A 27,057-nucleotide genomic window follows, 5' to 3' on the forward strand; every position below is an offset into this window, starting at 1 on the left:
TTTATTTATTGGTAACAATTTCTCAGAAATACATGCACATATTACGGTGGTGACACTGGGATTGAAACAATGTCACTATTATGGACAATAAGATTCCTCATTATGTTGAAAAGATTTGCCTCTAATTACATGACTGAAATAGGGTTTAAAGTAGCCTATGAATAAAAGGATAGGAAGTTGAGGTATTATGGGCTGGTTCAAGGAGGGTTGCATTGCCGTGGTTCACCGGTTAGAGTGACGAGAGGAGAGGTGGATTCCATTTTATGTTATGAAGTTATGGTTTATTCTATAAAAACAGAGATATAAATACAATCAATTACATATAATATATATAACAGTTAGGGCAATAAACTCACAATATACTCACAATATACTATACAAACATTACTAGTCAGTGATTACTGCATTGACACAATTCATTAAGGCATCGATATAAATCTAGCAATTACAAACCAATGAATTCAACATCATGAATGCAACATCAAAACAACTCACGTCAGTTAACGCATAACATGATCGACTCAGGCTAGGGCTCTCAGGCTAGGGCTCCCTCAGGTAGGTGCATGTGTTGCTTCTCCTTGCTGCTGCCAAACTGCTACTGAACTGAGTGAGAGCACACCGTATTTATAAGCAGTCTGGTTAGGGTGAGTGAGTGCAGGTGTGGTGAAGTGGGAGCAGGTGAGGTGGGTGGAGCTGTCCATGATGATGGGCCAGGGGGTGGGACTGTCCAGTGTGAACTTTTGTACAGCCTAGTTAAGGCCATGGCTACACGGAGCTGGATTTTTCATATATCCTGGTTTTTCAGATATCCACATAGAAAAATATCTATGTCCACACGACAAAGATATCTAGGTCTAAAATAATCTGATTCCCCAGACCTCCACTAGGGGGACAAGCACACACACAGTAAAGTCTTCAGAGATATCCGGGTTCCATGTCTACACGGATCCAGATATCCAGATATTTTTCAATGTCTCCACTTCCGTATTGAAAAATATCCAGATTCACTGCCAAAATATCCAGCTTCGTGTGGCTGCAAGCCCCAACAGCACCAAAAAATGTCTAGATTCACAAATATCCAGCTCCGTGTAGCCATGGCCTAAGAAAGGTGTCAGCACTTTGCACTGCGCTTTGTTATGCAAAACTCATTAGCCTCTTTCTCTGGTGTTGTTGGTGTTACTTCCATGATGTTTTCAAATGTTTTCTCAAACTATACACGCATAACAATAATATGCCGCACAAATGACTCTGTCTGTGCTAGTGTTCTGTTATGTTTCCAATGGGACTACAGTTCCGTGCAGCAGTGACTACTTCTGTTACTCGCCGTTCAGGATCTGTAGTTCCAGACCTCTATATAGCGTTCGGAGATTGTGGAATAGTTCTCTGGCTACACCAGACTACTGCAGTGGTGACACTGGGATTGAAACAATGTCACTATTATGGACAATAAGATTCTTCATTATGTTGAAAATATTTGCCTCTAATAAGTTTAAAGTAGCCTAGTTAAGAAATCTGTCAGCATTCTATTAGAGCTTTTCTCAAAGTGATGACTGATGGATTACGACAGACATTCTTATCCAGAGAGATCAGAGTAAGGGACCTTCCCATTATTCTAGCCGCCCATTATTCTGATATCCCAGTTGTCGGAAACATATTATAGGTTAGTGTGAGGTTAGGTTTATGGCTAAGGAAAGAAGCCAGCTTACGTGGTTCAGGCATCTATACGGATGCCTCCCGAGCGTCTCCCTAGGGAGATCCTCAATGCACATCCCACTGGCAGACCAAGGACCAGATGGAGCGATTACATCTCCACACTGGCCTGGGAACGCCTGGGGATCCCTGGGAGGATTGGCTAATGTTTCTCAGGAGAGGGAACACTGGAAATCTGTTGGAACTTTTACCCCTGCGACCCGATTCCGGATAAGCAGGTGAAGATGGATGGATGGATGGATCACTGGTGTTTTTGGTCATCCCATGTAGAAGAGACAGAAATCCTTGTAGAAACTCATAATGTATTAACGGCTCATAATGTAATAATAGGCCCATGATTTAATAAAATCATGAAGGCATAATTTAATAACAGATTTTTCCGAAAAAAGGGTTAATGATGACATTTTAAAGTATTGCAATCCAAATAAAGTGATATTTGTGTTTAGTTACTGTACATTTTGTTTTATTATGGTAATAACATTGAGAGCTTCTGCTCTGCTGGCCGCACTGCATAGCTGCTCTGAAAGCTTAGTGCAGTCTAAAGCCCGCACTTTAGACTGCGCTTTAGACTGCGCTTTAGACTGCGCTTTAGACTGCGCTTTGCGCGCGCACGAGGGCCTCTTTATTTCCCCTTGCCCAGGGGACTCATGTCATATAAATCCGGCACTGGCCGCACAGATATGGGCTCTCTTCCTCCATATATGGGCATTCCGATATGAAGTCCTGTTAGATATGGGCTTAATATTGGTGACATCAGGGATCTCCATATATGGGCATAAAATGATTCTGTAAGAGTGATTCCCATGACATCACAACATACAATATCTACATGGAGATCACTAACTGAACCAGCCACACAGATATGGGCCATGTCTTGGCCACAGTGATGTGTCAAGGGAGTCAACCCATAGACTGTAAGAATGTGTACACACACCTCTGCACACATGTCTACACGGACAAGCTGTGACATTTCTCATGGTAAACTGTTACCTTATAGAATCCTACAGTGTATGCAGCCGCTCATAATCAAACAGTTCATAATGTAATAACGACTCTTATTGTTGAGAAATGTATTTGGAAAAGTCAATTTCCAAATTCCAATTTGCACCCAGCAAGAGAGCCGGCAGCAAGAGAGCCGGCTGAACATTGTCACCCAATGCCTCCTGCGAATAGGAACCATAACTTTCCTAGTGCCGTGGCGAACCGATCTCTTCTGCTGCTAAACTGGCGAGAAGCCTTTACTCCACCGCCCAGGCGCCCACCCCCTCTACCTTATGCCATCAATACCTAGAACGCATTATTACTTTAACCATTATTTTATGCTTTAACTCTAGATCTGCAATTTTTGAAATATCGTGACAATTTTGTGAAAGTCTTTGAATATTTTGACCCGATTCTACAAATGTCTTCTAAATCCTTCTAAGGTTTTTGAAAAACGCATGTTTCTACTTCAGTGGTTCTCAAATATTTTCATGTCAAGGACCCCTAGAATATGTATTTGGCCGCCGACCCCCATCTTGACATATTATGTATCAGGACTGTCATAATGTCTCAATGAAATGAGAACAAAGGGACCCCAATGTCATAGTGCTTTCTTGGGTTTAAATCCTATTAGTAGACCTTATCTGAACTGTACTTACTGTCTTGTGCTTTTCCTATATGAACTGCTAATACATTATTCAATCAATCAATCAATCAATGAAGGTTCAGAATTGATCTATTATTACTATTATTATGTCATTGCACACACTGACCACTCTGACTGAAAAGCTGGGTGTCTCAACAATGGAGGGTAAAGTCACTACAACATGTGATGGTTTTATACATTGCTCAACAACATCTACCTAACCAAACGGTAAATAATAATGTTTATACATGGAATGAATTGAATGCATTTTAAAAGATGAAAATGACCATGTTAGTTAATGAGAGCACAATGAAATCGGAGCGTATAATTATCCGAACGTACCCCAAGTGTCATCCAGTGGCATTTCTGGCCATTTTGGCACCCTTAAGTGCCATTCCCACTGGGCACAATAACTATAAAGATATATCGTTCACCATTGTATTTTTTTTATAGTTGGTGTGAACACTGCCATCCGCTTTTAAAAACAATATGTTTATATTGATCTTTATCTTTATTGTGCCCAGTGGGAATCCGCTTTAGGCATGACAGAGCGCACATGCTGTGTTTTTAAAGCAGGAGAGTGGTGTTGCTGTTATTGCTTTAAAAAATAAAATCATTATCACCATGGCTACCTACCTACCTCTGTACTTTTGTCTACTTTCTACCCCAACCTTTCTAATGATAAACCCTGGTGCTTTTGACCTATTAAAATCCATCAAGAAAACCAGAGACAGACCAACCCCTAGTAGGGATTGCACATATTCCTACAGGCTGGGGCAGCACCAGGGGCATAGTTCTGCCGATTTAAAATGACTCCAATACGGAACTAAAACTTCCTATGATTGGCTGCTAGTTGCGCTGTTTCCCCCCCCCCCGGCCGATCGCAAAAAGAATTGCCCTCCATTGGATCCCATTCATTTCCCCTTTCGTTTTTTAACCTTAATTAACATTTTCAGGAATACTGTATGGTTCCTATCGCTAGTTAAAAATTGCCTTTCAATCACCATCATATTGGTTTTGTCGAAATGTGGTCCAATGTATTTTAAAATAAATGATAAAGTTGCGGGGGGGCGTGGCCAACTAAACTGATACCTGCCGGCTGTGTTCTTCTTCCTGTGCTGGATTTCGGGAGGCTCCGACCACATTCTCCCATGTATCCCTGCGTTGCACGTGACCGTTGGCAGCCAATAGCATCTCTGATGCCTTTACAATTCTATGATGGCGACGTCCCATTCCAAGGGGTAGAAAGGGCCATTTGCGCTGCATAGAAACCAATAACCGTTGGCAGCTTTCTACAGTCTATGGGCAGCACCTGTCAGCAGCAGGTAGTGTTGGGAGGGAGGAGTAGGACAAAGGCTCTCCCGGTGGGGGCTCCTCACTGGCAGGTGAGTCAGCAGGATACAACAGCAGCAACTGGATGACTAAATTGGGGACAAGGGGTAAAAAGCACGCACGCACACACACACACACACACACACACACACACACACGCTCAGACCCACACACGCACGCACGCACGCGCGAGCGCACACACACACACACACACACACACACACACACACACACACACACACACACACACACACACACACACACACACACACACACACACACACACACACACATAGCCTACATTAACCACTTCAGCCCTATATACATTCTGGCAATTTGAACTTTTACTTAACTTTTCCACCACTGAGTGTATGATGATAATAATGAATGTTAGTGTTGAGTGTGTGTGTGTGTGTGTGTGTGTGTGTGTGTGTGTGTGTGTGTGTGTGTGTGTGTGTGTGTGTGTGTGTGTGTGTGCGTGCGTGCGTGCGTGCAGTGCGTGCGTGCGTGCGTGCGTGAGTGAGTCATCAACAGCCACAGCCATTGCCTTTGCCAGAGAGCTGTGATTGGTCCTTGGAGGGTGTTAATAGTTAATTACCTCCCTCACCTGCTATCAATAAAGACAGGTGTAAAAAAGAGCTGTCCCTTGGGGGCTTTCTGCCTGTTTAACTCCACACTGAATCACAGCACTATGATGAAAATAATACTTGTTGTTAGGAAGAAAGTTCTTTATTATTTCTGAAAAGAAGGTATGCAGTTTAATTTGAGATGGTTGTTCTGTTATGATTACATAAGAGAGAGAGAGAGCTCATTCCACCACCTATTAGTTTCAAAGACCAGCTAGTTGCCATGCTTCGGCTGCCTGTTCTAACTACGTGATTATTTTTACAAACACTCAGCGTGTTTTGGTACCCATTTCTTGGATTATTCTGTGGGTAAAATATAATCTCTCTCTCCGGATTATCGGGTGGGTGAAACAGGCTTTGTCATCCTTAATATTAGTTATCAGAATTCCCAAAACAGTGGAATGCAGTGGGTATGCAAAGGCTTAATATCCACTACCTACAGAAACTATCTGGGGTCTTCAATCACATGGGGACTCCCTGTGGGCTGTGGACAATGGTTGATATCACGTGCGCTACAAGGGTCGGCATACAGCAGGGTTCCCCAATTAGTTTTCCCCAAGGGCCAAATTATGTATAGGGTACCAAGCCGAGGGCCACAACATTGCCGGGTGGCGACAGTGGCGTTCCCGCTACTCCAGTGACAGTTCAGATATTGTCGTTGTCGGGTGAAAATCTTGTATGTCCAAAACCGTTCGTTTTGCATTTAGCATTTTATAAATGATTTAAACTAGTGAAAACAGCTGATCTACAAGCACACAACGCCTCGCACCGCAAGGCGTTGTGTGCTTGTAGATCTGCTGTTTTCACTACTTTTGTGCGACGGCCTTGTTTGATGAAGCAGAGCTTTACTTTGCGAAAGAACGTACACATTTTGAGATACAGGTTTTCCTCCCGACAACGACGATATACTAGTTTTGTTGCTGCTCTTATACCACCATTATTACTGGGGTTGGTGGGGGCCAGACAGTAGGCCTACCCCCCGCGGGCCGCAAATGGCCCGCGGGCCGCCTATTGGGGAACCCTGGCATACAGTATGTGAGTAAGTGGACTATGTATGGCTCTATGGCAGTGTTTTTCAACCAGTGGTCCTTGAGGGGGTTCCAGGTGGTCCCAAGTTAAATGATGATTAGTTGGTAACCAACTGGACCCCATAGATCTTTAACCCTTGAGTGTAAAATGAAACAAAATGGACCTGTAAAGTCCATTTGGTTTAATTTTACACTCTCAAGAGTTAAATCATTGTTAAAAATTGGCATTATTGTGGGCTCGCCGAAGGCGAGGACACTATGTTATCCTCATTATTTATAGAGTGAGTTCTGCCGCAGACAGTTGGCATATTTGTGCCGCAGACAGTACAAAGGTAGGACCCTTAGCCAATGAGGCGCAATTGGTGGAAAAAAATCTGGGAGCTGGAGTATTGGTTGAGCTTCACATGACAGTTAGCACACTGCAGAATATAGTCACGTTGGCAACATACATTACCATTACAGTATTTCATTAATTATAAAATGACCTTCTTTTTTAAACAATGTTATTTTCTATATTCAACAAAGCAACAACAACCACTCACTTATATAAACATATTTTTATTTATTTAACTTTTTTTAAAACATAAAACATAAAAGAATAACAACAATTTATTGTGGGCTCGCCTGAAAGGCGATAACACTATGTTATCCTCATTATTTATATAGTGATTTCCGTGGAGAGAAATCTGGGAGTGGTGTTAGCTGGGGTATTGGTTGAGGTTCACATGACAGTTAGCACACTGCAGAATATAGTCACGTTGGCAAACATAAGAAATGAAGAACAATTTATTTATTAAGAGTTTTTATTTTAGTTATTGTTGTGGGCTCGCCTGAAAGGCGAGAACACTGTTATCTTCATTATTTATATATAGTGAGTTCCGTCGCAGACAGTATAAAGGCAGTTATTTATATAGTGAGTTCCGTCGCAGACAGTATAAAGGCAGTTATTTATATAGTGAGTTCCGTCGCAGACAGTATAAAGGCAGTTATTTATATAGTGAGTTCCGTCGCAGACAGTACAAAGCCTTTGTACTGTCTGCAACCTGCACCTGTACTGTCTAGCTGGAGTATTGGTTGAGCTTCACATGACAGTTAGCACACTGCAGAATATAGTCACGTTGGCAACATACATTACCATTACAGTATTTCATTAATTATAAAATGACCTTCTTTTTTAAACAATGTTATTTTCTATATTCAACAAAGCAACAACAACCACTCACTTATATAAACATATTTTTATTTATTTAACTTTTTTTAAAACATAAAACATAAAAGAATAACAACAATTTATTGTGGGCTCGCCTGAAAGGCGATAACACTATGTTATCCTCATTATTTATATAGTGATTTCCGTGGAGAGAAATCTGGGAGTGGTGTTAGCTGGGGTATTGGTTGAGGTTCACATGACAGTTAGCACACTGCAGAATATAGTCACGTTGGCAAACATAAGAAATGAAGAACAATTTATTTATTAAGAGTTTTTGCCAGACCCATGAAATGGGTAGGCCTACATAAGCAAATGTCGGTCTGTCCCTTTTCTATATAAAGGGTATATATGATGATGACATGATGATGACATGCCTACAAAAGGCATGATGTCATAAATGATGATGACAGACAGGGGGTCTGGCACAACCAGGTTGACCTGGTCTAGTTATTTTAGTTATTGTTGTGGGCTCGCCTGAAAGGCGAGAACACTGTTATCTTCATTATTTATATATAGTGAGTTCCGTCGCAGACAGTATAAAGGCAGTTATTTATATAGTGAGTTCCGTCGCAGACAGTATAAAGGCAGTTATTTATATAGTGAGTTCCGTCGCAGACAGTACAAAGCCTTTGTACTGTCTGCAACCTGCACCTGTACTGTCTAGCTGGAGTATTGGTTGAGCTTCACATGACAGTTAGCACACTGCAGAATAGTCACGAGCGAGCCCACACTGTTTCGTAGGAACAGTATTTCTAGTTTAATTTACAAGTCTACAAAATTCTACACAAATAGGAAATGGTTGTTTTAGATCAACATTTTGCCTGTTGTTAATATCTCTATGGTACCACATCATACAGCATGGACGATAACGATCCAACGATAACAAAATATTGTATGTTTTGGGTCTGGGAGGGGTCATATCATGGTCCTTATTAGACACGAGGACCCAAGTTATAATTCTACTCCAGTCATGTTCTCCCTTTCCTCTCTGAATTCCCATTCCTGTCTCTACACCCTACTAATAAAAAAGCAAAAAATAAATACAAATAAAAATAATAACAAAAACAAGATATAATAAGTTCTAATAACAGTGTGGTTTCACACTAACCCAGGCTCCCCAGAGTTAGTATCAAAGTGTCCTTGAGCAATACTCTGAACCCCTGATCGCTCCCAATGTGCAGGTTGGTGCCTTGCATGGTTTCCTCCGCCATCGGTGTATGAATATATGTGTGAATGGGTGAATGTAATGCACAATCTATGTAAAGCACTTTGGATAAAAAGCGCTATATAAATGCATCATTTACCATTTATATGGATCTCGGACATCGCAAGTCCAGTCTACTGTATGATGTCGTCTGTATATATGATGTATGAATGCATTTATGGGCAAAAATCCAGCCTGATCTGAAGTGGCTAGCTCTGAAAGAGGTTAGGCAAGCCCCATAAGACTTCCAAAGGCACTGTTTGGATTATCTCAAAGACAAAAACACCAAAGACAGAGACACAGAGACACACAGACAGACTTCTTATAGAAGGCTAGCCTCTTTCGAAGCGTTGAAAAAATATTGCTCCAGCTGAGCGTTTTGCTGTTGTATAATCCTGTCCTTATTTTGACTCTAAAGTCTCTACAGAACAGTATTGTAGCAGGTTCTCAACCTAAAGGCTCATCCAGAGGTCCATCTAGAGATTGATTCTGCTCAGCCAAATGCTTATTTTCATCAGCTAATGCCTGTCTCTCATTCCCCAGTTCCTCTTGGCCCAAGTACGAATGAAGCTCTATGGGTCTCAGCTCTTCCTCCCGGATGAGCTCCGGTTGGTTCTGGAGTTCCCCATTCTGATCAGCCAGAGCCTCATTATCACCAGCTAGTCCTTGTCGCTCCTTCTGCAATTTATCATCGTCCAGGAATGAATGAAGCTCTTTGGGTCCCAAGTCTTCCTGAACAAAGTCCACTTGCTTCTGGAGTTGCCCATTCTGCTCAGCCAAAGTCTCATTTTCACCAGCCAGTCCCTGTCTCTTCTTCCCCAACTGCTCCTCTAAATTTGAATGAAGCTCTATGGGTCTGAGCTCTTCCCGGACAACGTCCAGTTGGTTCTGGAGTTGCCCATTCTGGCCAGCCAAGGACTCCTTTTCAACTGCTGGTGCATGTCTCTCCTTTTCATATTTCTCCTGCTCCAAGTACAAATGAAGCTCTTTGGGCTTCAGCTCTCCCTGGATGGGGTCTAGATGTTTCTGGATTTGCCTGGTCTGCCTGGTTAAACCCTCATTTTCAACAGCTATCCCCTGCCTCTTGTCCTTCACCGACTTATCCTGCTCTATGGGTCGAGGATCTTTGGCTCTCAGTATGTTCTGGATGAGGTTCAGTTGTTTCTGGAGTTGCACATTTTTCTCAATCAGTGCTTCATTTGCTCCAGCCAGTCCCTGTCGCTCCTTCCCCAATCTCTCCATCTCAATGCTCCAATAGGCCTCCTTGGATCTAAGTTCCTCCTCGATGAGATTCAGTTGGTCATGGAGTTGCTCGCTCTTCTTAGCCAAAGCCGCGTTTTCTTCAGCTGGTCCCTGTATGCTGGTGGGGTTCTCTTTGTCCTCCCCCAACCTTTTTTCACTCGTGTTCTGTGCCGACTGTTTCCTTTTCAGACTGGCCCCACTTGTATTCTTCCATCTGAATAGCAGGCACTTTTTGAGGCCAATGATCTCTTGCTCCTTATCCTTCAACCTGTTTTGGAGTTGTAGGATGGTGTTCTCCATAGCCTGGAATTGGCTGTCCTTCACCGTGCTCTCTTCCTCCATGGCTTTGATCATTTGTTCTGCAGCATCACTGCTTTGTTTCATTGCGAGAACTTTTTCCTTGGCAAGTTCTAAATGCTGTTTAATGACTTTGAAGTTTTGATTATACATGTAGACCTTTTCCTTGGCATGCTCTAAATGTTGTTTAATCATGATGGAGTTTTGATTATATTTGTGTGCTGAGGTCTGTTAAAGCCGTGTGAAGAAGCGTAATGTCCTCCGAATATAGTGATATCATTATATATGCCTATATATGACGTAACGCAGATGAAGCACATAATCGTTGCCCAAATCTGGACTTCTGGGCAGCCTATGTTGGCAGCGTGTTAGGTGGAATTTTCAGAACTTTCTCTTCAGCACATTTCTCTTCAGCACATCTACACTCAGGCGGAATTTTCAGAACTTTCCCTTCCACACATCTACACTCATGACATAAACTGTGTTTTTACTACAGTGCCAGAATTTTACAAGCAAAAACATTATAACCTGTTGGAATGGCAATGGGAGAGACCGTTTTCAGAGGCCGTGGGGCTTAACAGGTGGAGTCGGCAGTTTGTTCTGTTTCTATCCTAAAATCTTGAAATATTGTTTACTTTTTTTAAATGGACACATTAAATCATATACAATCAAGACAGCTGTGTGTGTGTGTGTGTGTGTGTGTGTGTGTGTGTGTGTGTGTGTGTGTGTGTGTGTGTGTGTGTGTGTGTGTGTGTGTGTGTGTGTGTGTGGCTAAAGTCCGCTTCTGACTCGTCGCGATTCAATCCCAGGACTTGGGTCTGAAAGTCTAATGATTAGCGAGGCATGCCACAGGCAGTTGCTGGAACGGGGTTTCGTGCTGTATTTCAATGTGACTCCGCATAATATAGGAAGGGAAAACAGATAAGACAAAGGATCAGTTTGTGAATCACAAACTGTCAGGTAGTTACAACTTGAGGCTTAGATCAAATGAGATACTATATTTGTCCTGCTGTATACAATTTATTTGTACAGATTGTGGCCACTTAATTTAACACAAGCGATGCTAGTTGGTAGCATAGCATCACCAGCAAAGTGTTGCTATTGAAAGGGCAGGCTACATTTTAAGACGGAGAAGCAGTGAACATTGACAATCGATGATCATGATGATAGAAATGTACAGTCCATACAGATACTGGCATATAGGTGAATCGAAATCAATGTTTAAGTTTATTTATCACATATGTCATAAACAAACTTGAAAAATTGATTTTTATTTCATGGGACCTTTAAAAACAGAATGTACTCAATGCAGTATGAGAATAAATATTTGTTCATTATAGGCTATTTGCGTCATGTAATTGAACTGTCATTCTGTTGTAGCTTTACATAATTCTGTGACCCATAAATATCTCTTACAGACTTAGATCTGGTTCACAACACAGTTTGTGCGCCACTGATCTAGACTGGAACTTTATCCTGATACTGGTAACTGACCCTTATTATTATTATTATTATTATTACCCTTACCCTTATCCGAATCGTCTTGTCTTGAAAAAAGTAAAAGAAAGATTGCTGGAGACCATGTAGCTTAGATTCAGAGTGTGTCTTTAATGGATCACCAAAAACAGCTTCTTGTGCTATTGTCCTTTAACCTTTCTGACCTATGACACAAGCATGAACTACAACAGGAAGGTTTACAGCACTGACAAACACACAGGCACAGTAACAAAGAGCTTCATCTCTGCCTCCAACACCTCCAACTGGTTTCTGGAGGAACATATACAGTTGTTCCAGGTCAAAACAATCATGTATTTGTCTCGAAAATAATGGAATGGACGGAATTGTTGATATAATTGCTATAAATAAAGTTTGTGGCAAGTTCCCCCTCAGTGTTCTCAGTCAATTACTACTGTATCGGGTCCCAGAGTTAGTAGGTACATATAATACAAAACAATCACACCCAGTGTGAAGTGAGCGGTGCTATCTATGACACGCGGGACATACGTACACACTGACAAAGACAGATGTAGGAGCGGTTAGCACCGCTCAAAAATACATATGATAGAACAGAACTGTGTTCACATGCAAAACCCACATGTCTGTTCCAGGGAACAGACTGCAGTATGGACAGTCACCAGGGATGTATTATCGCTGTTCATAAATGCTATCAGCACATATTGGTGTACATGTTAGAGCGTGCTAGTGATGTTGCTCAAACATGTATCCAGTAGAAACCCAAAACCCCTGCCCCATTGACCCCAAGTCCTGTTGACAACTTTCAACCTGTCCCTATTATGGGCAACACCATCTCACACCTGCAGCATCAAAACTGGTGACGAGTCGCCTGTTTTGTGCATGCATGCTGACCAGGGCCGATGATTTACGAGGATTTATGGCAGAAGCGGACATGGCACCGCTTTTCTTGGCCATTCACTCGGCTACAGTGCCTTGCCCGGGTGAGCCTTACGGGGCTCAATTCCGCTTCTGATAGCATGCCTGCCTCATTTTAAATGTTAAAGAGGTGGTGCCATAGTTTTGTACTTTTTCTGTCTCTATGGAGTTAACATTACTCTAATACAAGCCGTATTCAACTAGATTAGGCGGTGGGCCACAATTGTAAAATAAATTGAAGTCGAGGGGCCACGAGACTGTGACAACAGAAATTTGTGTTCGCTCTATGTCCGATAAGACAACAATGGACATGTATGTATGTCCATTAGGCAGAGAAAAAAAAGAAAAAAAAGATACTTGGTCTAATACAGTCACGAGATACTATCCTGCATGGTGACAGTATCCTGGTAAGTATTTCACATAGTATTTTTTATTTGTATTTCAAATACTTTTTTGTATTTTGTTCCCATCTCTGCATATTAGGCTATGGTAACTTAAGCCCTGCTTCATTCTGCATTCGTGCATTTTGATGTTTTCTGTGCCAGTATACACAGTATTACAGTATGTTCTACATTGGTAATTGGCATTGAAGTGCCTTTGCGGGAAGAGTGTTTGAAGCATGCTGGCAAGGTGAAGTTTTTATATGTTCGTATGAATGAAAGATTTTTTGCTTTTGTTTTGAGCACCCGACTGATAAGAGCACAATATGTACTTGAAGTTAATGATGATGGAGAAGATGGATACAATCCAGGTGAATTATTTCATTGGGGTACATGGACAACATCCACTCAAGGGCCAGAAATGGTTTCAAATGGATGGTTGAACTGCACTCAGAAATCTGTTGATCTCTTGTTTTCACCATGTTGCCGAGCTGCCTAGCAACAGGGTAAAAAAAGAAATAGCTGAACATTAAAAATGATCATCCTGTACAACCAACCATCCAATAATAATTTGTTACTATATAATTTATATAGTAGTATAGTATGGAATGTTTTCCAGGGGCCACAAGAAAGATCTGCTGGGGCCGCACTTGGCCCGCAGGCCGCCAGTTGAAAATAACTGCTCTAATAGACCTAATAGATACAATACGCAAATATGTCTACCCTGTGTATTTTTTTCATGAAAGCTGAGACGGGCGGGATTAGTAACGAGTGCTGTCTCGTCAAAGGGGTGATTTTGCCCTTGCTCGTCACTGACCTGAGAGTGAGATGTTGATTTGGAGCATGCAGGTCATCGTAGGCGGTCATACGTATACCTGACGTGAAGCCTTGTATTTTTGCCAAGCCCATGCAAGGTTTGGTGGGTTAAGCCCCATTATGTTGTACTGGCTCTGGAAATATAGCTGTACATGCTCACAACGCGTCGCATGAGCACAGCACTCTGTGAGCTTGTAAGTCTGCTATTTTTACATGGCACACAGAGCATAAATGAGGCTTTATGGAGATGTTCTCACCAGGAGCCTCAGGCGCTGTATGGATTCTGTGTGTTTGTACATTCATCAAGGCCATGTGTGTGACTGGCCAACACTGAACAGTCTTGCTGTAACCTAAATTACCTGTGGTGGAAAAAGTAGTCACATATTTTACTTAAGTAAAAGTATCAATACTGCAATATAGAAAAACTCTGTATGGAATTCAAATGTACTTGAGTAAAAGTATGAAAGTGTACTTAAAAGTAAAAGTATAAAATGTTTGAAAATAGCAGATCTACATGCTCACAACGCGTTGCGAGCTTGTAGATCGGATGTTTTCAAATAGCCATGGTAGGCCTATAAAATTGGGCTAAAGTGGTTCATGTATGTTTTATAATATGATAATGTATACCTGCAAAGTAACCAGTAACTAATTATTTCAAATAAATGTAGTGGAGAAAAAGTACTATGATTTGATCCGAGATGTAGTGGAGTAGAAGTAAAAGTATTGGAAATTGGAGATACTCAAGTACAAATACCTCAGAAATGTACTTAAGTACAGCACTTAAGTAAATGTACTTTACACCACTGTAAATGACTGTCTCTCCTTCAGACCACTGTGTTCTGTTGTTGATGGAGACATGTAGGACAGCTGAGCTGAGAGGGAGACAGTGTAGGAGAGACAGACAGAAGGACAGCTGAGAGAGAGACAATGTAGGAGAGACAGACAGAATATGACAGCTGAGAGGGAGACAATGTAGGAGAGACAGACAGAATATGACAGCTGAGAGAGAGACAATGTAGGAGAGACAGACAGAATATGACAGCTGAGAGAGAGACAATGTAGGAGAGACAGACAGAATATGACAGCTGAGAGAGAGACAATGTAGGAGAGACAGACAGAAGGACAGCTGAGAGAGAGACAATGTAGGAGAGACAGACAGAATATGACAGCTGAGAGGGAGACAGTGAAGGTGAGAACAGGTGAATCAGCATTATGTCCGAATTCAGAAATGTAGATATACTGTATTAAAGAACAGGGATCCATTTCAGATCAATTTGAGTATGTGTACAGTACACTAATGAGGCACTGGTTCAAATTGCAGGCCGATGAAGAATCCAGATTGACTGTAGATGAGCTTCTGCAGGTAGTCATTATACCCAGGCTGCTTTGTACATTTCCAATAACCTTGCTTTGTACAGGGAGCTTCTTCTCAGTAGTGGTGGGTGGGTTGGTTGGTTGGTTGATGAATACACAACATGAAAATGTGTAATAGTTGATGCCTCATTCATACAAGTTGATGCTTTTATTCTAGGTGAAGAATCGTCCAAATACAAATTGTGCCGCCGCTGCCGCGCAATAATCCCATTGCGTGTGGATGTAGTTAAACAGAAAAATGTATATACATTTGAATTGATGTATGAATTAATCCCATGAGTCCTTGAAGCTGATTACCAGCCTTGTGCAACACTAAACTTTCTGCAGGATTGGAATTTTGCACTACTAGTGTTTCGAGCCACGTAGCAGCCATGGTATGCCCATATATGGAGATCTCTGTATCTGTCAGTTCTTGTCCCATGCCAATATGGGCATTCCACTTTTTGAGTGGTGCTAACCATTCCTATGTCTGGCTTTGTGTACATCCCTGGCTATGCATCATCATGTATGTATCACCACAGCTGATGTCACAGATAGAAAGGCCCATACAAGGAGATATGCACGTGTGTCGTGTTTGATAGCATGCAAGGTGAGCACCGCTCACTTTGCACAGATGACATTTCTTTGCCCACAAGTGGAGCTGACGGATTTGTTTGTACTTGATGCCATGACGATACATTGATACATAGACAACACACTCCATATTTGGGAATTTTTTGTTGCATTGGGAACTCCTATGGTTATGGCTGAGTCATACAAAAACTTTAATATGGATTCGTTCACAGACAGCATGAGGTTAACAGAGGCAGAGTGAGAATAATTCAATAAGAACACACAACAGTCAGATTTACCACTATTTTACAAAAGTAATAGCAGCCATTGAAATAATGACTGCTAGCACAAAATGAAAACGACATTGTGAAAGAAAGAAAAAAAAGTCTCAAAGGATAATAATAGTAAACAGCTTCAGTCTTTAGTTGCAAAAACACTTTGCCACTTTTACAAACAGGATGTTGTTGAGCGACTATGTGGCGACCTCTGTATGTCATTCAATCCACTTTGTACAAACAGTACAGTATAGCTACCGGAGGACGAGAGGTCTCCCTCACGCACACACACCAGGGACGTGCTGGCCATTGGGAAAAGCGGGACAACTCCCGAACGGCCGGTTCATTCCCGGCCGGTCCAGGCCGGCCATTAGGAAAAAAATATAAATAAAATGTCGGCCAACAAAGTAAATCGTCATTGTCGGGCAGATACCTCGTGTCTCCAAGTTTCAAATGTATAATTTTTTCCCAAAGCAAAGCCCTGCTTCATCATACAAGGCTGTTGCACAAAAGTAGTGAAAACAGCAGATCTACAAGCACACATCCTTGTAGATCGGCTGTTTTCACTAGTTTAAATCATTTTTAAATGATTAATACAAAACAAACGGTTTTGGACATATAACTCTTTTTCCCGGGCTGAATCAGGGGCCCAGCACGTCCCTGACACACACACCAACAAAACAAAAGTGTCCGTGTCATCAGAAAAAGGAGTTACATCAGAAACCACATAGGGAAATTACAATCTTTCTGTACATGATGAGGATAATATTTTAAAAGAGTTGACCCTGTTATTTTGTAGAGACTGTACACATTGTGATTGCTACAGCACTAACAACACAGAAGGTGGAAGAAACAAATAATCAATGTACTACTTTATCATACTGCTCGTGACTGTGAGAAAAACTGCTCACAAATCCATGCATTCATTGGAGGCCTGAGGAGTGCCCGCCCACACACACACACACACACACACACACACACACACACACACACACACACACACACACACACACACACACACACACACACACACACGCACACATCAAAGAGAGGATGAAGATGAAGGGAATTGAAGGGTGTGTGAGTGTGCGTGCGCTTGTGTGGGCGGTGCTGTTGAACCTGGTCAAAGTTGAAGAGTCCACCATCTCAACAAACATCTAAACCAGAAGTTCCCAAACATTGAGTCGGACTCGGACCGTTTTTTTGGGTCACAGACCCATTTTGAAAGGTTGCAAATATCCAATAGTTTCAATAATATAAACACAACTTTATTTTCAAAAGAAAAATCCTGGGGAGACAACAAATGTATCTTTTTGGTCTGGACTGAAACGGTTTAGGAACCAATGATCTAAACATGTGAAGCATCAAGACAAACCATGGGAACTAAAAAACACAACAAATGAAATACTCAAGCTCACAACATTGTGGTGCGTTCCATGAGCTTGTAGATCGGCTATTCACGGCAAATATATTTGGTCATTTAGCCAGAACCAGTATGGGAATTTGTTCTTAAAAAAAATTAACCACTTGAAATCCAACATCCATATTCTGGGGGAACATTAGCCAAAAAGGTAGACATACAAGCTCCCTAAATTACATGGTTTAAACTAAAGCTAGTGGTTCTCAAAAGGGGTCCAGGGACCTTCAGGATTCCTTGAGGGGTTTTCAAATGAGACTCTTACAGGTCTGAAACTCTCAAGAGTCTTTGAAATTAAAAGGTTTGAGATTTAAAGGCTACGGTGGATTTGGGTTTCAGGAGGCTTAAAGCAAAATTTCTTGAGTGCCTTTCCCACGTTTTTCATGGGGTTTTGTGTAAAATGATCTATAGGTCTTGGAAGGGCAAAGCCATAATTCCAGTTCCCACGGATTTGTGTTTTGTAAAGTCTATACTATAACTCTGGTAGAGTTCTCACTCAGAAGTCTTGACCAAAGTACAGTGTCAGCATAGCAACTCAATCCTACTTCTAAAGTAATGTCTACTTGTCTGTGCTTTTGGGGCATGTCAAAATACGATGTAGGCCTACCATATGTACATGGCACAAAAAATGTTGTCCCCTGTGCATGCGTGCGTGTGTCTGCTCACACGAGATTGCATATGCATGTACAGTACGCAGGGTTTGCCCTATATATTTTATACGACAAGAACCGATCTGCAAGCTCACGTTTCGCATCGCTATTTTGAAATAAAAAAGAGAGAAATCTTGATACATTTCCCCAATATTGAGATGCCAGGGTTAATGTGGTTTAGATACATTGTTTTATACATTTCCTTTTATTGTGATGCCAGACATAAATATCAAACACATCAGACTACAGTCTACATTTCCCAAAAGCAAATGTATGTATTTCATTCAGTTTGATCAGAAGCAGGGAAAACATATAGAGGGTTTGGGGGGAGGGGGTATCAAAAGCAGAGGCATGGATCCCCCCAGAAAATCCAACCCTGTGTATATATATGTATGTGATTTATTCCGAAACATACACATAACCACTGCGGAAACAATGGTGAGAGGCTGGGAGAAGATGACAGTCGAAGAGGGGTTTGGTTCTTAAGTCTGTGCTCTTCACCTACAGTTGTCTACTGAATCTCTGATGGACACGCACGCACGCACGCACAATCTTACTGACAGACTTCTATACCAGCCCCCCAGCTACTATAAGCAGACGCTTCGCCGACTGAATGTGTGACTGAGTGCGTGTGTGTGTGTTCGTGTGAGTGTGTTTGCGTCAAACCAAAACCGTCAATACCATCTGTGTCTTGAGTGCATGTTAAAGTGTGTGTATTATAGACTAAAACCACCAAGTCAAAGCTGATAACACAGCCCTGCAGCCAAATATTCAGCAAGGTCGTTCCTACGTCCTTGTGCATACGAATGGACCGGCGACGGACGGAGCCTGGGGGATTGTCAGGGTCAGCAAAGCATCATGGGAGGCCGAGGGCGTATCGTATGGGTGCGCGCGCGTGTGCCCTCGCGTGTCTGTTGTGTAACCCATGTCCCACAGTTTACCAGACTTGTAAAAAAAAGGGAGGCAATGACAGATTTGACAGTTTGTGGTTTTCCTTCTAATGTCCCTCTATCTATCTGCCTATCTATCTATTTATCTATCCATCTACAGTATCCCTCTCTCTCGCTCTCATAGTCTCTATAGTTTCCTCGGGTGCCTGTGGATATATGGGTTCAGTCCCTCCCTGCCACCTCAGCGGAGAAGTCCCATCCCTGAGGAGGCACAGAGCAGGGTGGACCAGATGGGAGGAGATTGCAAGGGCGGTCCGTCCGCACGTCCGCTCTCTCCCTCTCCTCCTTTCTTTCCCTCTTTCTGGTTCAGCCACAGGAGATGACGGTGAAGCGCTTGGAGATGCACGACATGTTGTGCAGCACGATGCCCAGCAGGAACAGGAGCACGCACGCCACCAGGATCACTGTGCACACGCCCGACCAGGTGGACCCCTTTCCCGTCACTCCCACGACCCCCACCACCGCCCCCCCGGTCCCTCCTCCTCCTCTCCTCTCCCCGTCGCCTCCTCCCACCCCGCCCATCCCCATCTCCAGACCCCTCATGCCCCCCATGCCCACGCCCATGCCCTCCAGGGCCATGCCCAGCCTGAGGGGCTGCTCCTGCTCGGGGGGCACCGCCACCACTGCCAGACCCTTCTGATGCTGCATCCCGAAGCGGCAGCCCCCCATCATGTCCCCCGGCAGACCTGCCCGCTCCTTGCCCGCGGGCAGAGGCAGCATGTAGCAGCCGCTGCTGGGCAGGCGGATGAAGACGGGCGTGTGCTCCGAGGCGTGCGGGATGGCGATGACGGCCACCACGTCAGGGTCGTCGGGGAGTCCCTGCGACACGGAGAGCCCTGCGGGGAGCCGGGTGACGGCGCGGCACCACGGGCAGCGGAGCTCCTTCTGGCTGCCGCCGCGCATCTGCGTCAGGCAAACAGAGCAGCAGGTGTGGCGGCAGTCCAGCAGCTTGGGCCGGCGCCGCGGGCTGTAGTAGTTGAAGCAGATCTGGCACTCCAGGATGGAGTCCTGGGACAGGGTGTCCATCTTTCAGGAAGGGGAGGTGGGGGCAGTTTAAGGGTTAAAGGGAAAGGCTATTGGGTGAGCTTGTTTTTACCAGCCTGCAAAGCTGGTCTACAGATCGTCAGCCAACCTAGCCGTCACAGTATGCCAAAATATCCAGATCTTTTTCCAAATATGGTAAAAAATTATCCAAATATATTTTGCGTTACTTTCTCCTCAGCGTTCTCAGTGACGTCACGACCTCAGCAAGGCTAGTCCACAAGGCGCAAGCTGGTATAAAATGACTGTGTCGTTTCTTGTTATTTTGTATGTCTTGTTTTATTCAACCCAAAACCTCAGACATTTTTCTGATGAAGGTAATCGGTTTGTTTTGAGAAGTTGTTTTGTTTTGTAGCTGCCTTAATTGGGCTGATGCCGACCTCAAAATACAACTCAAGGCCAAAACCAGGACATTGGTTGATATGTAATACGTAATTGAAGAATATCGATGTATGATGATGTGCGGCCTGGCGTCACTCCAGGGCAGGTCGAGGGACCGGGGAAGTGAGCTCGCAACCTCAGGGTGATGTCACATGTCCGGGCCACATGCTGTCATCTGCAAAAAGAACAGAAGCAGAAGTATAAATGATATGAGCCTGAACACTAGCCCTGTCACAATTATGACGTAATCATCTAATCACAATTATTGTCATAATCGTTTCCATGTTAAAAAATTGTACGTGTGTGTGCGCGCGTGTGTGTGTGTGTGTGTGTGTGTGTGTGTGTGTGTGTGTGTGTGTGTGTGTGTGTGTGTGTGTGTGTGTGTGTGTGTGTGTGTGTGTGTGTGTGTGTGTGCCTAAATTCAAATTGACCTCTCTGCCTGTCATTTTACCACACTGACTGCCTGTCTGTCTGTCTTTGTGTGAATTATGATTCCATTAGTAAGGCTCAATGGAAACAGTACATTTCTATCAAAACCCCCCAGAGTATCACAAAAGAGGTTTTGACCTTGGACAGACGTCTATTAAAGAACCCCAGACGTCTTTGTTGAATGCATGATGACGCACAGACACCGCCACTCGAATAGTGACCATTCTCAAATCTTCAGTGAGTGTGCTTGGTTCGTAATCACATCCATTTACTTGAGCACACGTCTAAAAGTGACGGGAGAGGACCAAATTCAACAGTTTTCTTTTTTTCTTTTTGTTCAAGGTTTCTTCATTGGTATTTTCAACAATTCCTCTCCACTCCTGTTTGTCCTCTCCTGCTTTCTCCATTCATTAATCATCATCATCATCATCATCATCATCATCATCATCATCATCATCATCATCATCATCATGACATCCTCACAACCAGAAATCTATCTCCAAGTAGATCAGTGGTTCTCAACCTTTTCAGGCTGCGACCCCCAAAATAATCATAATTATTTTACAGGACAGATTGTTATTGACCAATACAAATAATATGCTTTTGTTCTCATTGTCCACAGGTTGACAAACTAGACATTCAAATGTTCTGGACACTTTCAACTATGTTTGAGTCCTATGCCTATCCCTAAACTTCTTTGCCTATTTTTACTATTTTGAAAAACATTTTAAAATAGTCTAACTAGCTGATGTACATTGACGGTTATTTGAAGGATTTAAATTTTTTTTTTTTAAATAGTAAAAAAAAAGGCAAAGTTTAGGGATATGGGGTAAGGTGTGGCCCTTTATTTTATATAGCGAAAACATCCATGGGCTATAGACATTATACCCGGAAATACCCCTTTTGTTTACAAACATTCAGATCTGGTCTTCATTTATTCATTTGGTGGAAGAACCCCTAGTCTACACGTCTCCATCGATGCTTTCTCTTTCTCTCACCTCCACTATCACCTCTGTTTCGGTACCTCACTCTCTCCATTCCGTATTACGCCATACTGCCTTCATCTGTATTCTCTCTCTCTCTCTCTCTCTCTCTCTCTCTCTCTCTCTCTCTCTCTCTCTCTCTCTCTCTCTCTCTGGCTCATCACACCATCTTTCTATCACTTCTCTCCATCCCTCCATCTGGGATCGGTGGTAGTTCTGCCAACGAGCACAGGGATCAGACCATAGTAATACTGTAGCAGTGTAGCTGCTACAAGGACAAACTGAACCATAACAGACCATAGTAATACTGTAGCTGCTACTGAACCATGCGAGAAGTGAGCGACCCCACCCCCTTGTTTCCCTATCCTAGTGTTTTTTATAATTGCGATATGATTTATTATGTTCATGAATTAAATACAGAGGGCTTCCAACGTAAAAAAGGCAGTAAAAAGTCTTATTTGGGATGTTCCTTTTAGGCAGGGTGTTTAACTGTACTGTACTACATTTCAATTGTATTGACTATACTTGTACTGTTCTCCATTTTCGTCTAATAAAAGAATCAATCAATCAATCAATCACTGAACCATAACAGACAGGCCGTACCAAAAACAATAGCTGCATACAGGCTACTAAATATCATGTCATATAATCATGTATTATAGTACTATATATAAGTACTATAAAAGTGATGGTAAAATATAAAGGATGGACATAAACAACCATAAAATAGATACATACATACTGTACATAATTTCCTCTGTGTACATTTTACACCCCACATCCCCCAGGTGTATTGACTATCGTTCCACCGGGGCTGCCTGGCTGAACACCCAGTTAACCCAGCCCACAGGGAGTTCACATTGCCCTGGGCCATCAGCGACCCCCAGTTAAACGGAGAGGCACTTGTCATGCACGACGCGAGATGAATGCACACATTGTTATTATGGAGAGAACCATCCATCGGCCTCATGCTACAGAGCAACTGCTTGGATTGATGATCCTTTCACATTGTCGTGATTGTTCTATATTGTGATGGTTATTTTTTTTGTTTTTCATTTTGGATTTTTTCAGGCCAACGTCATCTAATGCAGTGGTTTACACCTTTTCAGTTGGCGACCCCCCAAATAATCATATTTTAACTGACGAGCGACCCTGACGAGCACTAAGAGTTGAGGCATTACATTTTGTATAACACAGTTCTATTGTGAAAATAGCAAATCTACATGCTCACAACGTCTCGCAATGCGAGGCGTTGTGACCATGTAGATCTGCTATTTTCACATTTTCTGCCTCTAATATTTGACAATTTGGCCAAAGTTTCATTCGTAATTTTAGAGGTATTAAAAAGTCTTTCAATTGTCACTTTAGAAATGTGCAAATACCCTCTATACACTTTATGTTGGTTTGTTTACTTTTGAGTGAGAAAACATTGTTGCACATTAAGTTAATCATCTGGGGACCGACCCACAGGTTGAGATCCACTGATCTAATGCATCTGTTCTTTCAAGCTTGTAGATCTGCTACTTGAGCCATTTTTTTTTATTTGAATCCCAAAATTCGGGGGGATAATGAATGAATGAGTGTGACTGGGAATGGTTAGACAACATTGGGTGTGTTTAGGGGGAGTGTGACTGGGAGTGGTTTTGTAGCTTTGTAGCCGTTACGGTGAGTTAAGGAATTGGACCCAAATGCGGGATGACCAAAGGCAGCAAAGGTTCAACTTAAATGATTTATTTGAATAACCAGGGTTGTTCCAAAAACTGGCAAAACATAGGAAGGCAGAGGTTTTGCACGCACGCACGCACGCACGGACACACTCTGACCTATAGTTCCTTAACACACACACACACACACACACACACACACACACACACACACAGACACACACAGACACACACACACACACACACACACACACACACACACACACACACACACACCCTTGAGTACCATGTCGTCAAGAGCAGAACAAATCCAAATGATTCCACACAGGAATAGAGACTTACAATGTGACGGATGGATGGATGGAGAGAGAGAGAGAGAGAGAGAGAGAGAGAGAGAGATTGAGATGCAAACAGAAAAACAAAGGGGAAAACATAATTTATGAAAAGGGAGATGGGGGGGTGGTTTCACCAAATCCCCATTTCTCAAAGATAAAGCTTAGCTTTGATCTGACATAAATGCTTTGTGACTCAATATTCCCCACTTACCCCCCTCCTCTCCCCCTCCCCTCTCTCTCTCTCAAATGATCTCTCTCATGCACTTCTCTTTCTCTCTACCTCTCTATCCTCTCTGTTCTCCATCCTCCCCTCTTCCTCCTCCTCTCCTCTGTGACGCAAATCTACTCCATCCTTCCCCCAGATCCATACAAACAGTGGAGGAAAAAGTACTCACATTTTATACTTTATAAGTATCAATACTGCAACGTAGATGCACTCTGTTACAAGTAAAAGTCCAGAATTCAAAATGTACTTGAATAAAAGTACAAAAGTATTGGCATCAAAATGTACTTAAAGTAACAAAAGTACAAAAAAAAAATCGGAAATAGCAGATCTAAAAAGCTAACAAATCATCGCATCGGCTATTTTAAAATAGCCTTGGTATAAAATAGGGCTAAAGTGGTTTATGTATGTTTTTGCAAAGTAACTAAAGTTTTCAAATAATTGTATTGGAGTAAAAGTACAATATTTGCATTTGTTTTGCATGAAAAACATTCCTTGGGTAAGAAATGGCCCCACAAAACGATGGTTTAGTGATGAGTCATCAATTTTCACAGTCTTTTGGGGACCGTTTTTAGCCCAATGAATGTTTTTCATGCAAAACAAATGCCTGCAATGGATTCAGAATAATAAAAAAAAAAAACTAGTTTGACCCCTCACATCCCACTACATAATCAGAATTGCACCAAAAAATAGTGTGTTTAAGTTTCCATCTGTAACTCCACATTCAGCAGTTGTTCAATTGTCTAAAAAACATAATACAAAAATCAATAACGCATGTACCTTGCCCAACATCAACTTTATCACCTTCAGATGTGTCTCTACTTCTCATAATCCCAAAATGTTTACAATTTTATCCCACATTTTGGCCTGTAGGCGGCATATATTGCGCAATCCTTAGTTGGGAGTGGAGTGTCATTATCATCACCAACGTCTCAGGTTACAAGAGGGAAGGGGGGGGGGGGGGGGGCAGATGCACACACACACAGAGAGAGAGAGAGAGAGGGGGAGAGAGAGAGAGAGAGAGACAGTAAAGTACAGTAAGGTAAAGTACAGTACAGTACAGCAAGGTACAGTACAGTACAGAAAAGTACAGTACAGTAAGGTAAAGTAGATTACAGTAGAGTACAGTACAGTAAGGTACAGTAGAGTATGGATGGATGGATGGATGGATGGATGGATGGATGGATGTGGATGGATGGATGGATGGATGGATGTGGATGGATGGATGGATGTGGATGGATGGATGGATGGATGTGGATGGATGGGTGGATGGATGGATGGATGGATGTGGATGGATGGATGTGGATGGATGGATGGATGGATGTGGATGGAGGGATGGATGTGGATGGATGGATGGATGGATGGATGTGGATGGATGGATGGATGGATGGATGTGGATGGATGGATGGATGGATGGATGTGGATGGATGGATGGATGGATGTGGATGGATGGATGGATGGATGGATGGATGGATGTGGATGGATGGATGGATGTGGATGGATGGATGGATGGATGTGGATGGATGGATGGATGGATGTGGATGGATGGATGGATGGATGTGGATGGATGGATGTGGATGGATGGATGGATGGATGTGGATGGATGAATGGATGGATGTGGATGGATGGATGGATGTGGATGGATGTATGGATGTGGATGGATGGATGGATGGATGTGGATGGATGGATGTGGATGGATGGATGGATGGATGTGGATGGATGGATGGATGGATGGATGGATGTGGATGGATGGATGGATGTGGATGGATGGATGGATGGATGGATGTGGGTGGGTGGATGGATGGATGGATGGATGGATGGATGGATGTATGTATGTGTATGGATGGATGTGGATGGATGGATGGATGGATGTGGATGGATGTGGATGGATGGATGGATGGATGGATGGATGGATGGATGTGGATGGATGGATGTGGATGGATGGATGGAGATGGATGGATGGATGTGGATGGATGGATGGATGTGGATGATGGATGGATGTGGATGGATGGATGTGGATGGATGGATGGATGGATGGATGGATGCATGGATGTGGATGGATGGATAGATCGATGTGGATGGATGGATGGATGGATGGATGTGGATGGATGGATGGATGGATGGATATGGATGTGGATGGATGGATGGATGTGGATGGATGGATGTGGATGGATGGATGTGGATGGATGGATGGATGTGGATAGATGGATGGATGGATGTGGATGGATGTGGATGATGTGGATGGATGGATGGATGGATGTGGATGGATGTGGATGGATGGATGGATTGCCATTTTCACTATTTTGCATTTTGGAAAAAACTGCATATTTAATGTTGAGCTATCCTAAATTTGTATTGCTTAGCTGCCCACTGGACTGTATCCATCTCTGGGTACAGGTGACTTTCGCATAGGAAAGGGGCCAGGCCCCCGCAGGGGGCTTTTTTCTAGTCCCACTTAAAGCAGATATTTTGGGAGTAATTTTTTCCTTTATAGTGTAGTGTATAGTAAGTGAATGAGACTGAAAATTACCCAAGCTGTCAAACATTTTTCCCCGCCATTTAAAAAAATACACCCCGGGCAAATCTGTTTAATAACCCTCCTAGATGACAAATCCATTGAGAAACAGACCTTCGCTCTCGTGGTCACGGAAGTATCGGATTTGCCCCAACTAGACAGGTGTAGCGAGGTCACAGAGGGCCCACAGCGTGCTACCACAACACCGCCAACTAAACAACGTGATTTATCGGCCCCACCTGAGCCACAACCGGGGCAACGCGCTTTTTCCAACGAGGAAAGCTCAATTTGTGACCCATTTTCCTTCACACCACGAGACCGAGAGACAGATGCGCGAACACACAAACAAAAACCTAACAAACCGCCTGCAAAGCTCTGGAGATGCATCACAAACTGCTTCTTGTG

General features: G+C 42.8%; 1 protein-coding gene and 1 long non-coding RNA gene across 2 annotated transcripts in view; both read right to left on the minus strand.

Moving 5' to 3' along the window:
• Positions 1–19,387: 19,387 nt before the first annotated feature.
• Positions 19,388–20,107, minus strand: rnf152 (ring finger protein 152; the record flags this gene model as incomplete). Its single annotated transcript, XM_080751877.1, has 1 exon — positions 19,388–20,107. One exon carries the CDS (start codon positions 20,105–20,107, stop codon positions 19,388–19,390), a length of 720 nt encoding a protein of 239 aa, XP_080608003.1.
• Positions 20,108–20,540: 433 nt separating this feature from the next.
• Positions 20,541–27,057, minus strand: part of LOC308306566 — an 83,522-nt gene continuing 77,005 nt past the window's right edge. The window contains exon 3 of the long non-coding RNA XR_013963167.1: positions 20,541–20,678. This is a non-coding gene — a long non-coding RNA (uncharacterized lncRNA). The remainder of the gene's footprint in view (positions 20,679–27,057) is intronic.

Source organism: Nannobrachium achirus, assembly GCF_963921795.1.
Source record: "Nannobrachium achirus genome assembly, chromosome: 21".
NCBI classification, from domain to species: domain Eukaryota; kingdom Metazoa; phylum Chordata; class Actinopteri; order Myctophiformes; family Myctophidae; genus Nannobrachium; species Nannobrachium achirus.